This window comes from Styela clava, chromosome 6 (genome assembly GCF_964204865.1).
Source record: "Styela clava chromosome 6, kaStyClav1.hap1.2, whole genome shotgun sequence".
NCBI lineage: Eukaryota > Metazoa > Chordata > Ascidiacea > Stolidobranchia > Styelidae > Styela > Styela clava.
The window spans coordinates 9,203,614-9,218,558 of NC_135255.1; the positions used below are offsets into that span (position 1 = coordinate 9,203,614).

General features: G+C 36.2%; 1 protein-coding gene across 1 annotated transcript; it reads right to left on the reverse strand.

Moving 5' to 3' along the window:
• Window positions 1–1,061: 1,061 nt before the first annotated feature.
• On the reverse strand, window positions 1,062–14,945 carry LOC120331695 (uncharacterized). The gene is made up of 11 exons (XM_039398823.2): window positions 14,724–14,945; window positions 14,268–14,413; window positions 10,767–11,000; window positions 9,571–9,725; window positions 8,407–8,484; window positions 6,696–6,848; window positions 6,135–6,367; window positions 5,517–5,862; window positions 4,172–4,635; window positions 3,569–3,885; window positions 1,062–3,317 (listed from the first exon to the last, which is right to left on the reverse strand). The coding sequence occupies exons 1-11, from the start codon at window positions 14,822–14,824 to the stop codon at window positions 1,918–1,920; spliced, it is 3,627 nt and encodes a 1,208-aa protein (XP_039254757.2). The 5' UTR covers window positions 14,825–14,945; the 3' UTR covers window positions 1,062–1,917.

Sequence of the window (14,945 nt, forward strand, 5' to 3'; positions counted from 1 at the left end):
TGACGAATGTCTCAGTCACGATCCTGAAATTCATTATTAAAAGGTTGAGTCATGTAAACATGTTCAGTACGAAAATACTTTTGGAGGAGAAAGTATGCTACCGGTAACTGGCGTTCGACTACTAGTCAGGGGCGGAGTGAAAGTAAGCACTTGATTTTTAGATGAGGTTTATCATTAAAAATGATACAAGATGGTGTCTACTGGCTATCAAAGGGAGGTATACGACTAATACACGTGACTCCGGTGACTATGATTGCTAAACTATTAAATTTCCCAAAGTCTCCACAATACTGCCTACCCATCTTTGTTCAAACCGCCAGACTCTGGCGTATCGGTCAGAGATCAAGTATAGTATGAATAAATTGATTCGTCCCATGTTTTTTGTGTCAGACTTGTCCATGGGGCATATTTCTCTGTCCCATCCCTTTCCATCGAAATTATGCGTGTCCCATCCCATGGGATTCCCAATTCAATAAAAAATGTTAAAATTTGGTTTAGCGTCTACAAAATAGGACTAAATGTACGAAGAGACATGCAAAACAACAAAATTTACGGACTTTGTTAACTTTATATTCATAACTATTATACATGTGTCCATCAGCTCCTCCACTGAGTATATTGTTAGTGTTGAATATATTTTGTTATTTATAACTAACAAAAGAGCTATGCTCAAATATATGGACACGAAATCCATAAATAAATATTTTACCATCATTTCTCCGAAAATCATACGTTTCTCGTGTCCCGTGGGAAATACAAATGTGTGCTGCCCCACTCCATCCCGTGGGACATTTCTCATGGTCAAGCCTGACAATACCTCAGATTACGAATATTAAAACTCGCAAATCGGCGTGCCCAACACAAATAATTTGATTCTGATTTTTTTTATTCAATTCAATGAATTGAATATTTATATTATCCAATTTATGCTAGCGTTGTTCTTTGGTGGCATGCTTCGATAAGCTTTTATGTCGTTCATACTGAGTTTTCTGCTTGCAAAATGTAATAAGTTCAATTGTAAAAGGCTCCGGATACCCGGGAGAAAAATAAACCCCAGAGTTCGCGGAACAACTATATTTACTTTTCTTCGTCATGGAATTGAACGAATCGACAAATACAGTGTTTCTGAAATAGACGGTGCAAACACTAAAATTGAAAAAAAAAACACAATAAAAAAATAGTTATAAAGAAGCAGATATTCACAGCTAATTACACAGTCGACCTTAATTATAATATTGAATAAATTGTATTTTGAGTTGTATTATGTGACCGGAACACGCCAGTCAAAAATTGTATATTCCAGACGCGTACTACGGAGAAACCCTACTTCGTTACACGTTCCATCAATTGGACTTGTCCAGGTCATATTAAACAATTTTTAGTGTTTCTCGCGGTGTAATCAGTGCAATTCATACACACAGATACATCTATACGAACAGTGAGTTTGGATAGTCATCGCTAATTGAAGTTATATAATTATTTTATTTAGCTAGCAGAAGTTGAACCATATCAAAACTAACAAAGATGCTATAAACGACCTAAGGAAAAATAGCGCCAAAAAGTGGAACAAAATACGATGGAACAAAATATACATATATAATATACAAATACTGAACGTCAAGGTAGAAATTTTCTAAAACAGTTATGCTAAAACAACTAAAATACAAATCAACTGATGTATTTAAAAATATATTTAAAAAGATGATTGCGCGAAATACAATTATTTGTTGTATTGATTAGATGCAGAACGAAGTCTTCAATAAAACTAAATTGGCTATGAAAAGTATAAACCCAAAAAGCTACTGTGATTGAGGTTCGTGCCATTTATTATGGCATCTAAATTCGAAAAAGTCTAGTATCGATTTTTGATATGAATATACATATATACAGAGACATATCCATTAGGCATTGTCGAAATTAAACAATATTTAGTATTGTATCATCGTTTTTATAGTTCACTTCAGATACAACGACACTTTCTGGGCATTCTGGTTCGTTGCTGCAGCTCGAGGTTGGATTGCCTTTTGATATTCCTGTTTTCTCTTTGGAGACGATTTTAGCAATTGCTTGAAAACTGTTTCTTGAAGGTGCCATCGTTTGAAAATCTCTGATTTTAGATAGTGGATCTAACCATTTTACAGAACCAGTTCCATCGGGTTCTTCTTTGGCGCTATCATACCCAAGATCCGATGCAATCGAGCTTGGGTGTCCAGGAATAGACTTGTCGTTGTTGTATGTCGTTGTATACTTTGCCGTTTCTGTATTAGTGCCAAGGTCGTTGTCCAAACTGATTACTCTTTTACTTGAGTTTTCTGCGAATTGTTCAATTTCGTTTTTGCTTGTATCTATCGATGCATCGGGAGATATTAGCGGAGTCAGCTCACTGGAGTTGTAGCGGGCGAGTTCTTTATATGCGTATTCTGAACTTGTGTTGATCACGTCATCAGCAATTTCGGAAATCTCATCTACATCAGGTTTGTTGGATTGATTGCATTCGTTTTCCCAGTGTACAGAGACGCGATTATTTGGTGAGCTGGTTCTGGAGCTGTTTGTGAGGGTGGCCGTGGACTGAAAAACATTAGATTTAAGTAGTCTGTTCATTTCTGTGTTTTCTTCCTCATCGTCCGATGAACTATCTTCTGCTTTTTCAGAATTATCAACTTCAATAGGTTCTGGAATGGCAGTGTTACTTTTTGATATTGGAACATCTGGACAACTTTTTGATCGTAGGATATTGCGTGTCGACTTACTGTTGGCACAATTACCGACTTTGTTTTGGTTAGAAACAAGTTGTGGAACAGGCGTCTTTCCAGTTTTTTCAACGTTTGTCTTTGGCAAAGTCATGTTAATTTGAGTGCTACGTTGCAAAGATGTTTGCGGTACGTTTAGGGATTCATTCTTAATTTTTTCGGATGTCCTTTCATCGGTACCGACTACGTTTGAAATCGACTTTTCAGATGTTGGATTTTCTCCAATGACTTCTAGTTTCCCGCTCCACGTGTTGCTCGTTGTTGGTCCGTTATTGGGCGCAATCATAAGCAAGTCATCGGATTGGGTAAGTGTTGGTTGTGTGTGAATAAACGGATTGTGATTGTTAGATTCTGGCATCCCTAAATATGCGCGGGACATAATAGGCGAAGTAGCGTTAGACGAGTTCGGAGTGTTGGTGTTGACAACAAGAAGTCTGCGTCGCAGATCTTCAGTAAAAGGCATGCTAATTGAAGTAGAAGGCTGTAGATGAGGTTGATGTAGAAAATCTTCCCTCGATCGTGGAGACCCATTGCAAAATCCAAACGATGGAGAGTAGTCTTCATTTGCTGCAAACGTAGCAATAAGGTAAACTGGGCGAAGGAATTCCAAATTGCAACACTTTAGCAGTTTACGTTACTAATAATTTGTCGGCATATCTCAATTGAAAACAAAGCCATTTGATTGAATGGCATTCATTTAATGAGCATAAGTAAATTAGACAATGTTTCGTATGCAACATAACATACATTAATTTTAAAACTCTCGATCCAAGGTGCAACACTTGTGAACGCTGTATAAAAAAAATGCAATCACTTACCACATGGACTTGTCATGCAAGATGACGCGGATATACTATCAAAATTTTTTCTTCTTCCCCGTTTTACAAATTGTGAAAATCTCAAAGGTCGAGGTGATGGTATGGACGTTCCGAACGATATGATTGAACCGAATGGTGAATCATAATATTCAGCTCTTCCGTGGTCTTCCGCTCCACTCGTCATAGATGTGTAATCAGCAGCGTTTGGAAAATCTCTCCTATCTAGCAGTGGATGAGTGTAATTATATCTCAGCCATGCGTTTCCAGGGTAGTTTGTTCGTCGCGCGTTTCTCTGCAACGCTTGCACTGATTTTTTTCTGTAATAAAATGTCGGATTGTATTAAGTGGCTGAGCTACTGTACCTTATCTTATCCTTCTTAATCATAAACACAATGCCTAAGTCACATATGAAATGCAAAGATTGCGCCGTTTAAATATTGTAAAGTTAATGTGTGAAAAAGCATTCACTTAAAAAAAAATACACGGATGTCAAATATGACTTGTTTTTGTGTATGAGATAGTCTTCAACCGTACATTCTTTACAATTAAACACAATTAAAATAAGCGTTTCTTTTCTAATCATTTTAAATGATGTAAACATACTTATTGGCTTTCAGTAGTCCAATAGTTCTCTTTTGAGCGTTTCGTCGTTCGTCTTCAGTTTCCTCTTGATTACGTCTCTTCAAAAATTTCGTTGTATTCACCTTCTTTTTGGGCGATTTCTTTGCTCTGCTCATAACAAACCGACCGCCCATCTTTTTCAAATCACTTTCGCTTGGCTTAGTAACAAGAACATCGGGACGTTTGGGTTTTGAACACGAATCTTTTGTGTTAGTAAGAGGTTGGGACGCATTTTTCGGTTTCTTTGCTTTAGGTCTATCATCCGATTCACCTATTGAATGTTTTTTTGCTGACAATGAGCGTTGAGAATCACAAGGCGCGTCGTCGTCAGTGTTATTTTTTTCTACGCATTCTCCTTCTTCTGAAGACAAACTAGTTCGTCTTTGACTTCGATTATCTCCCGATCCATCGTCTGACGAACTATCTGCAACATCGGAATCTGAGTCCTGTGTAAATAAATAAAATTATAGAAAAAAATCGTAGTTCATCCGAATCGTCAGCATCCGTACATCATTGGTGTTTATGACGGACGCCCACGTTCATTGTAAGTTCGGTGGTCGATCTCTCCAGGCATAAATTGGCCACTGTTTTAGATACCACAGGATCACACACAACAAGATTGCCTCCTGGTGTACAGTGACCTGAAAGCAACACCAAGAATATGTGTTGAGACCTTAGGAAGATTTTTAGGTCCGTAAGGTCTACAATGTCTACATATATACTGTCGTGTTATTGAAAAATAACATATTCCTTGCCGCGAGCATTATACAGATATCATTCATTATACAGCACTCATCATTAAAAGTATAAAAGAGTAATTTCGGTCATGTTCGAAGTAGATGGGCTATCTAGCATTGCGATGATTGTGGATGAGTATTGTAAATCGATAGCGAAGGTATAGTTATCATATATGGAACTCTAGCCATTGAATCGAACGGGACAGAAAGGTAACAATATCTGAATCGGGGTAGATATATGTTTCGCGAAATGCCCGTAAGTGCCATTAAAGTAATTCATATTAATTAAGAAGCATAAGGCCTTTTAATCATTGAAATATGTCTACTATGAGGCACACGTCATCTTCATCTGCATGGTAAAGTTTGTATGTGCTTGTGTATTTCGTTCTGAAGAAAAAATTTTATTCAATAAACTTGTACTATCTTCCAACTCCTATAACGATTTCAAATTTGCCTGTCCGAGTATGTCTGAGTAAAACGGTGTATGCATCAGATCGGTATCAATTTTGCCCGAACCTTCAACAAAAATGCCCAATCTGTTTGACTCTCTTTTGTCTATTCAATTAAGGTGTTATCCGTACAATACATACCGAATCTGCAGATAGAATATTGTCGTTATCGGTCGATCTCTTTTTGTTCTCATTTTTCTCGTTATTACTACTGGCACGTGGTGAGAGGTAGTCCATTTTTAATAATGATTTCTTTGCTTCACTTTCTTGTTCCTTTCCTGTAATTCTCTTCCAAAAATTCACAGGATTTGTTGTCCTGGTGGGAGGTTGCTTTGGTGTAAAAGGCGGCGGTTCCTTCAGTAAAGTGTTTTGTTCTGTTTTCGTTTGATATGTTGCATCGTTATGATTAATATCTAGATGATTGTTGTCTTTCTTGTTCTGAGGTGCATCGGCTTGTTCTAAAAATCGCATCTCATATCGATCCAAGCTGCAAAGTATGGTTAATTTTATTAGCTATTTTTGGCCGTCTTAAAATTTTTAAGCTATGGCCTATGCCCTATGTTACACATTACGTTATCCAATAATAGATAACTGATAATCCAAATAGCATTTATCGCTTTTGGTTTTTTAAAAAAAAGTTTTTTCAGCTTAGCTCCCAATGAAAAATCTTGCACGAGTTATAAGTCTGTGATGACAATTAAGATGGCCGTTAACTTTTTTTTAATAAAAAGACTGAATGAAAACGAGACAACGTTTTACCTCATATCAATGGTAGAACCCAGAAAAGCGTCCATTTTATGATTAGCCGCAGCAGCAGTATATGGTATAGCTGGGTTTGGGTTGTCCCAGTAGATATCTCTTTCCAACTTTGGATGACTTAGGTACATGTTATCAACAGTTAACATTGACAATTCTAGATTTCTATCGATAATCATATTCACATCAAAATCATCGTCATCTTCTCCAAACGGGTTGATAAGCTGCTCGGCAACCTGGCAAGAAAGGTAATAGCTAAGTTGTTAAGGCGAACTCGAAGATGTAGTCATATAATACCTTTCACACAAAGTAATAAATGAGACTGGACACCCTCGCATGCACACGAACTTCCAAATTAGCCATTCTGTATTTCCAACTACTCTCGCAAATGTGCTTGACGGTCTGCTTATATAAAGCATTGCGCAGAGCAAGCCTAATATAATATAGAACTGAATTGAATAGGTAATCATGCCAGTAGGCCGAGACCAGAACTCGTTTCCAGTGGAGGCATGATGTGCCTAATAAAAAGTATACAAATACATAGAAAATGAATGTATAAACTACCTTAAGCCACCCAACGTAGAAGAAAAATTGGCAGATCGTGAATATAGGGACATATAAATCAACTTCATGTCCAGGATATCCTTTGGTAACGTCTAAATATTGGCGACTCAGAAGTGTGGACATGAAGAAAACGTAGACCGCTACCGTCACAACCTAAAAAATTAAATCACAGGAAATATATTAACATGTATGTGTATTGTGTACAGTTACTAGAATTGAAAACAGAACAGAAGTAATAAATGAGGGGTATAACGAGTGCCAATGGAATACGTAGATAAAAGTCAAATTATACTATATATACTTGGAAAAAGTTGAAACAAGCATTTCGAATTGCATGGTAATATGACGCAAGCTTTTGTCATTATAATATCTTGGGAATATAGAATACAAGCCGGTAGGCGCTCAGGATCTCAGCTGATACATGGAGAGGCCCGCACATCAGTAAACGGTTACCGTCCACGCAAAATTCCACCCTAGCGACAGCGTACTACGCAACGACAGTGACTGTGATACCGAAACTGCCAGTTCATTTTGGACGCTGCGCGTCTCGTAGGTATCCTTAAGTGAGCGGTATACTACGGCAAATAATAAATTATGTTAACTAAAATTCCTATAAGGCTACCCCAGTTTATGAATCAACGAGATGAAAATGGCTTGTTCCAAAGAGAATTTACGTCTACGGGGCGTAGCGATCTCGGAATTTAATTTTCGAGGTAGTTTACGAGATAATGGCGACAAAATGTGAAAAAACTAGAAATTTCTCAGAATTTGGCGTTTGTTTTCGCTGATGCCGTGGAAACGAAACACCAATGCGGACTTTTGGTGAAACACACATTACTATAGGGTGACAGCATAACGTGAGAAATTTTAACCAGATCGGACCAGCAGTTTGGACGCTACAGTTTACGACTGAGAATAAAAGTCTCTCCTAGACCGAAAATCCAATAAAACATGATATGGTCTCTTTTTGTCACCAAAAGCCTGCAGGTACTTACTGCGAAGAGAGGTAAAACACCCACAAAATCTGCTAGCACCTTTAAGGCTTTAAAGCTATAAATCGTGAAATTCGTTTTGAGTAATAGAAAACCATATGATGAAAGGAAAGCATTCAAGCGAATGTGAACCCTTTATGGATGGATATAAATAGACTACCCGTTTGTAAACAATGTGCATAGCACGATACTAGTGGAGTCAAATAGTGGCATTTCCTGGTAAAGCATCATCTCAACAACAGGATGTATTACTAAATCACGAATGTGATGCATTATAGTTTGGACCGCGGTACAGTGAGAAAACATGTGACAATAAGTGAAGTTTCAATTGTGCATTGAAACTGAATTTCTGATATTCGTATATTCTCTGCACATTTTTCATAAAGGGTCGATAAAAGTTCGTTCGCAGCTCTTAGCTTATCAGTGTTTGCTTTGAATTCATTCGTTGAAACATAAATGGGCAGTGTCGTTATTAGTCCGATATCTGGCGATTTCCAATTGAGTTAGGCTAAATTTAGCCGGAAACATTGATGATGTTGGGTTTATTTATTTTCAACATGACATATATGATTTATCTAGCTAGGTTCGTACTGCTAAAATTTTAAGCTCTAGTCTAAAAGTTCCTTCCATATTTCGATATTCGCACCGGAGTGTTGTACGACATACGCCACACCCCATAACACTATATTAGTCAAAAGATAGTAGTTCTGTATGTATACCTGTGTATATACAAGTGGTATACTGATCCAATCGTAACTAAATAACATTCCACAGCATCCACGAAAGTCGTTCAGTTCCTGTGAGAAAAAATTAAAACGTGAAGTATTAACGAATAGTTCAAAACCAGTGATCAGGTAAAATTCTAGTAACATGAAGTATTTTTAACAGGACAAAACAAAAACCCTGAAAACTGCATACACAGCTTGTAACACGAAAGCATGAATTATGCATGAAGGCAGTGGGTTAACTATATTAAACCGTAAAAATGATTTAAACCCATTTCCCCTTCCCTGTAAGTCGTAAACTGTGTAAGAAAAGCAATATTTAACATAATTGGTTTATGAGCCACACACCCCATCCCGCCCACTCTTTATTATTGAATACCCACAGAATTTCCAATTACAGACTGGTACGTACGGTCGTTCACTTCTCCAATATTGTATACATCAGATAATGCGCCTTGAGTCAAACTTGGGCGGCGAAGACCGGTTTGGAACCGGTTTTAGCAAGTACTATTTTCGAATTTATTAATAAACACACTTGTTTAGGAATTATTGTAACTGCGCAAGGTGGTGTGGTTTGAGATTGTGTCCAATATTTAGGAGACGTTGGTTTACTTTACTTGGAGTTAATGATATATCAATTTTCAATATCCTGATTGCGGATGTGATATGACCAAATTATAGCTGATATTTTTTCAACTTGATTATTCAACGGTTCGATTTATGGTTGATTTGTCTTGAATTTCTTCATAAGGTTTGGTTATTATTAAGTAGCAATACCACTCAAGTGGCGTATCGAATTAAAAATGGAATAACAAATTAAATATGGCGATCAGTTGGGTAATCTTTGGTATATTGTATGTTATTGTTATTACACATTATTATAAGATTACTCTAAGATCTTTACTATGTGACCTTGTCTAGTCCAGCAAAATTTTCAATCGCCTTGCTCGACTCTAATGAGCTGATCCATTCCTAATTTATTTTCTACGTAATTTATTACCAGTCAGTTGTTACCCGGCATTAACTTGAACTGTCCTGGAGATCGCGCCAGTCAGTGTTATGATATGGTGATATTGACAAACTATTAGAATATTATTATGAGTTGTTTATAAAAACGGCTGTTTATTGAAGCTGTTTATGTTTACTTGATCAACCCACCTTCAGTAGAGTTTGATATGTCATGTCGTCGTATATTCTGCCTTCTTGTCGAACTTTAGAGAGAAGATTCGAAAACCAAACGCATGGAATAAAATATTTTACATTTTCCGTTTTTACATTTTCATATTGCTTGTATTCTGTTTGCGTCATGAAGCCTGAAAATAAGTTAAACGTATTAGTAATATGGAGCCATCAAACAGTGAATTTATCATTTATGATTATCCGATGGTTCGGGCTTCCATAACGAACGCAACGCACCACGTTTATTCATTCACGTTTTTGTACTAATAAAAATATTGATTTTATGATATTTAGATTCAAGATGATATTTATATGGTGATTTGACTGCAGGAGAAGTAATTTAATTTTTGCAATTATTTCGACTTGTAATGTCCACGCTGTAAAGTCAAAGCGCTCATTCTTGCTTTAAATTTATTGGATATTAACTTCCAAATTACAGTAGTATATACGGTTTTGCACCGTTCAAGGCATAAAATCATAAAAATTGTCGCTCAACACGTAAATGATAACGGCGTAACTGCTGCTATCTAACCGCGGAGTCAAACGAGTTCACCATCGCCATAGGCGGAATAATGTAACGTTACGGCTTATGGGCCCTACAATTTTCAAATGTCATAAAACATTTGGGCAATAAAAACAATTTCATGGGGGTTCAATAATGGGGTAGATCCGTGTTAATTTGACACGGCCAGACCCACCGGTTGACACCCAGTACTGGCAATACCAACACATCGAGAAACAGCAGCTAGTTATTTCAGAAAACAAACCCTTCAACTTTTGTTTTCTAGACTATGATAGCACTTGACAAGATGACGTTGACGTTTTGAGTTGTTTCTTTGTTAACATGATTGTTTGCTTAAAGTACGGATGAATAAGAAGCCCAAGCGTGTTATTTTTTGGTACTCTCGAAGTATGTGAACCAAGATGGCGGACATCAGAACGTATAGTATGTGTACCAGGTTAGGGTTAGGCCATAATTTTATTCCAATTTTTCTTATTTTAGTTTTATTACGAGTTCGGGGACCAGCCAAGTGACTCTCGTAGTATTTGTACCTGAAATTATGGCCTAACCATAACCTGGTACACATACTACGTTCCCTATTTTCTACCTCTACCGCAACGAAATTAATAAAAAAATTCTAACCATTGGTTTTTATGTAGTGACAGTATTGTACCTGCATCTATTACATGTTGTATTGTTGGAAATCTTTTAAATACTGCAGTAGAAATTGAACGGTAAGTCAAAACTTGCATCAAGCTTAGATATCGGACGAGTGTCCTGCGGATTAATCTCCCTCGGTAATCTGGTCCATGTACATTAGCAGAAATCACCATCATAAGTCGATCTGGCCATGGTATATTTAAATACTGTTGCCACCATCTTCCGACGACCATGCTGACATAGAAACCTAAAATACATAGATTTTTGTTTCACTACATTTTTACACCTTCTTGGCCGATTATAAAGCAGACATTATAGGCTTAAATTGAATAAATTTTAAGGAGTGGGAACAAAAGCTCTAGATTGAAACTCCCATAAAACAATTTCGTGAAAAAATAGTTTAGAAAAAGTGTTTTTATTACTTTCGATTGACATAAAGTTTTTGAAACAATCTAAAATTGCGCTTAGACTCGTTACCATATATCTATTTGTTTAACCTTGGCAAGTAAACAATACTTAGAATTAACTATCGGTGTGTTGTAGACTGTGCGTCCATATTTGACAAACACTTTACTGGTATCGGTTAGCAGGATGAGCGTGACCATCCACCATGTTGCTTCTCATTTGAGGATGAATAAAAAGTTTTCGTTGATTGTATTTGTCGCAAAGCTAATAAAATCTGATCGTACTCCTCTAAACTTAAGCATAATGATTCCACCACCACGACCAACACATCGAGACTGTCTTATCTATGCCACAGGATAAACGAGAAAGATTTAGTACACCACAGGCTGATACAAAAAACAGCAAAAAATACTGCAGATCATCGGTAAAAAAGGCTAAATTTGTGTTGAGATTCTAGTCAAAATTGGTGCTTTTAATATTGTGCGACAAATTAGAAGAAATACGATTAAAACTAGAATAAACAAAATTTCAAGCTTGGGTGATCATTTTCTTTGTGTTGCACTTTATTTTTTTTTGTGAGTTTTAAAAGACTAAGGTATGTTGTTCAATTAAAATGTATTTAGGAGGAATTATTATTCAAATTTGTAGGTGGAAATTAAAGGTATGATTTATAAACTTTTGACTTATTACATATTAAATTAATATTTTATAAAATTACAAAACAACATAAATTTCCCGAAAATGAATATTCACGATTTCGGGAATCTATTTTTTCACAAATTTTAGTACCAGAGCATTAAATGCAAATGAACATCAGCATAGATAAACAGCAATACCATTAAAAAGATTTAAAAGTTTACACTTCCTCATATATTTTTATAACGGTCATTCTTACAAATTTACCGTGCTCCGCGATGAATCAACATTAAACATTGACATGCATCCACATAAAAATTCAAAAACAATCTCGTAAACACATCTAATGAAAACAGTATTTCCACGTACGTGTCTATTAAATTTAAATCGTGTTTAACGCTGCGGCTTATTTCCTCAAAAAGGGCAAGTCACTCACAAAATAATTAATTTTGAAACCAGTTTATACCGGTTCGCAGGAAGCAGACTCCGATACTGAATGGAAGTTCCCATTGTCTGACGCAATACGCCCGAATGACAGTTCGTTTTCGAACAGGCGAGACTCGGAAAAGTAGAGAAAAGATGCGACGAAGGTATGGTATCGTCTTATGTCGTGGATAGAATTTCAATCAAACAGTGCCGTCGATGAGCAAATTTCTTTATTTGAACATTTGACGACTATCACGCGAAAGCGCAAACGAATTATATGCTGGTTAGGGCACTTGTACATAGAAGAGAATTAAATATAAGCCATATTTCGACCTGAACCTTGCGAATTATTCATTCGAAACCCAGAGGCAAACAAAAAAATTGCGAATCCCAATCCACTCAATCGCGTTAAGTAACTGTGACTATTTGCCATAAAAAATGATGACTTGGAATAATCGTGAGCAAACGAAAATTTGTTTGTCAAGTTAAAATGAAAACGGAGTTCTTGTCGACTTAAACAAATCTGCAAACTTCGCTCCATTTTTAATCATTCAACCTGTTTTTGCAAAGTTTTCCTGACTGACAATACTATTGTGCAATACTCAAATGAATAAATAAAAACGAGAAAAGTGTTTATTCATACCCAAGCCGAAACTTCTTGTCATAACAAGGGTTAAAATCACCCCATAAAAAGTAAATGATGTAATACTTTATTACTCATAAAATACACATTCCAACATATGTATGCAATTGCTTCCCACAGGAGAAAATACGGATCCCGGGAGTAACAATTGCGAAAAAGTAAACCGGTTGAGTCCGTCGTCGGGCCGGAGAGTTGATTCATCTTAGATGCCGGTATTACGTCATATTAATGAGTGTAATGTTTATCACTACGGTTACATTAGTTTTCGTTCCAATGGTTTCCATCACCATGTTACATGAATATTATATTTGTCTGGGTTTAACCAAAATTGAATATCATCATTACCTAATGGTCGGTCACTATGTGATGAAAAGCAACATAAAAGTCAGTAAGCATAGTTGTACATGGCTATTTATCTTTATTTAACAAATCGAAAAATTTGGTAAACTATGATTCGAATTGACCGGCACTAATATGGACTTTCTAATCCTTTTTTACGAACTAGGGTTGTTTATCTCCTCCGCTTATGCCACATTTTTCAGAAATGGACTTATTTGGTCTTCTGTCAATATGCACCACTGGCCATCTTTCAGTCTGGGTTTCCAAGGGTCCCATTACATTTGAACCCATGACAGTTGCACCTGTATGCTATTGCACCTATGGATTTTTTTTTTGTTTCACGGATAGTTAAACCCATACTAACCCTAACCCATGGGTTTTAGCACCCGCATATAGATTGAACCCGTGGATATACACATGGGTTCAAATGTACGTGGGTTCAAATGTACGGTCACCGTTTCCAAGCTATACCTGTTTTAGTTTTGATTTTAGGTGGTGCCTTATGTACATACCTGTTCAGGTTTGCCTCTTAGAATCAAACTATGACATAACATAAGACCTACGGAAATATGCGAAAATCGTGAAATCAAATCTACCAACATTGATAACATAATGCATTGAAGTCTTATCTCAGTAATAGAATCGATCCATTGATTTTTATGTCTTGAAAAATCCATATGCTTGTCATTTTACTACTCCCTCAGCGTTCAATAATTTAGAACGTATATAATTTGGCAGCAGCCTTATAATGGAATATTGATTGTAACGAATCGTAATTATTATCATACTTTGACATCCCGAAACATGCAACATCATCCTATATATTTCGCGGCAGTAGAATGTAGCTCACGACAGAGCTCAAAATCAAATGTAAATCAAAGTGGTTTAAGTGGAAAGTGCTTTCATAGAAATAGCAGACAAAGGCTCAAAACTTTCGCAGTCCCGGATTCCAAACGGACTGATAGCCCAAGGCTTAAACTATGCTGCATGAGATCAAAGGCTTTGTCACTCATCAAAATCAGCCATTAAAAATGATACACTTTTAGTAATTTAAGAATAACATACCTAGTACAAAACTGATTGGAACGAGGTCGGTATAACTTTGAAACTGCAAACATAATTTCTCGAAATAATTTTTGAAATCTGAATGACTGACATATCGATATACCAATGACAGAATGGTGTAGAGTGTTATGTATATGATGAATTCTCTGAAATGAAAAAGGAAAATAAGTTAAAATATATATTTCAGTTATCACTTCTTTTTTAACAGACACTTTTTCAATATTCCGCAAATTACTTTTGCAAGGCATTAGGCAGTCAAACATTCCAGTAATGATATTTTGGGCTTGGTCATTGACTCTTTTCGTTTACCAAGAAACAGGGTCTTATCGACTTTGTTCCACTGCAATGATAGCTCGTAAATTACCATTCAAATAAAGCTGTCATGCTACATTTACCCGACCATATGCACGGGTTTTGGGCGATTAAATAAATATTCTAAGAAAAAAAGACGCTTACTTATAAAATAATTTATAAACGCTTCCTTTCCATCGTAGGAGTAGATTTGAGAAACCTCCTAATCTTGCATTTGCAACCTCGTGCGAATAAGTAACAGTCATGTTTTCTGTAACTTTTTTCACAATTCAAAAATATTAAAATTGTCCAAGTAATGAAAAATAAACACAAAGATATATATATCTATAGATATACATTATAGAATAATATGTATATTTAATAATA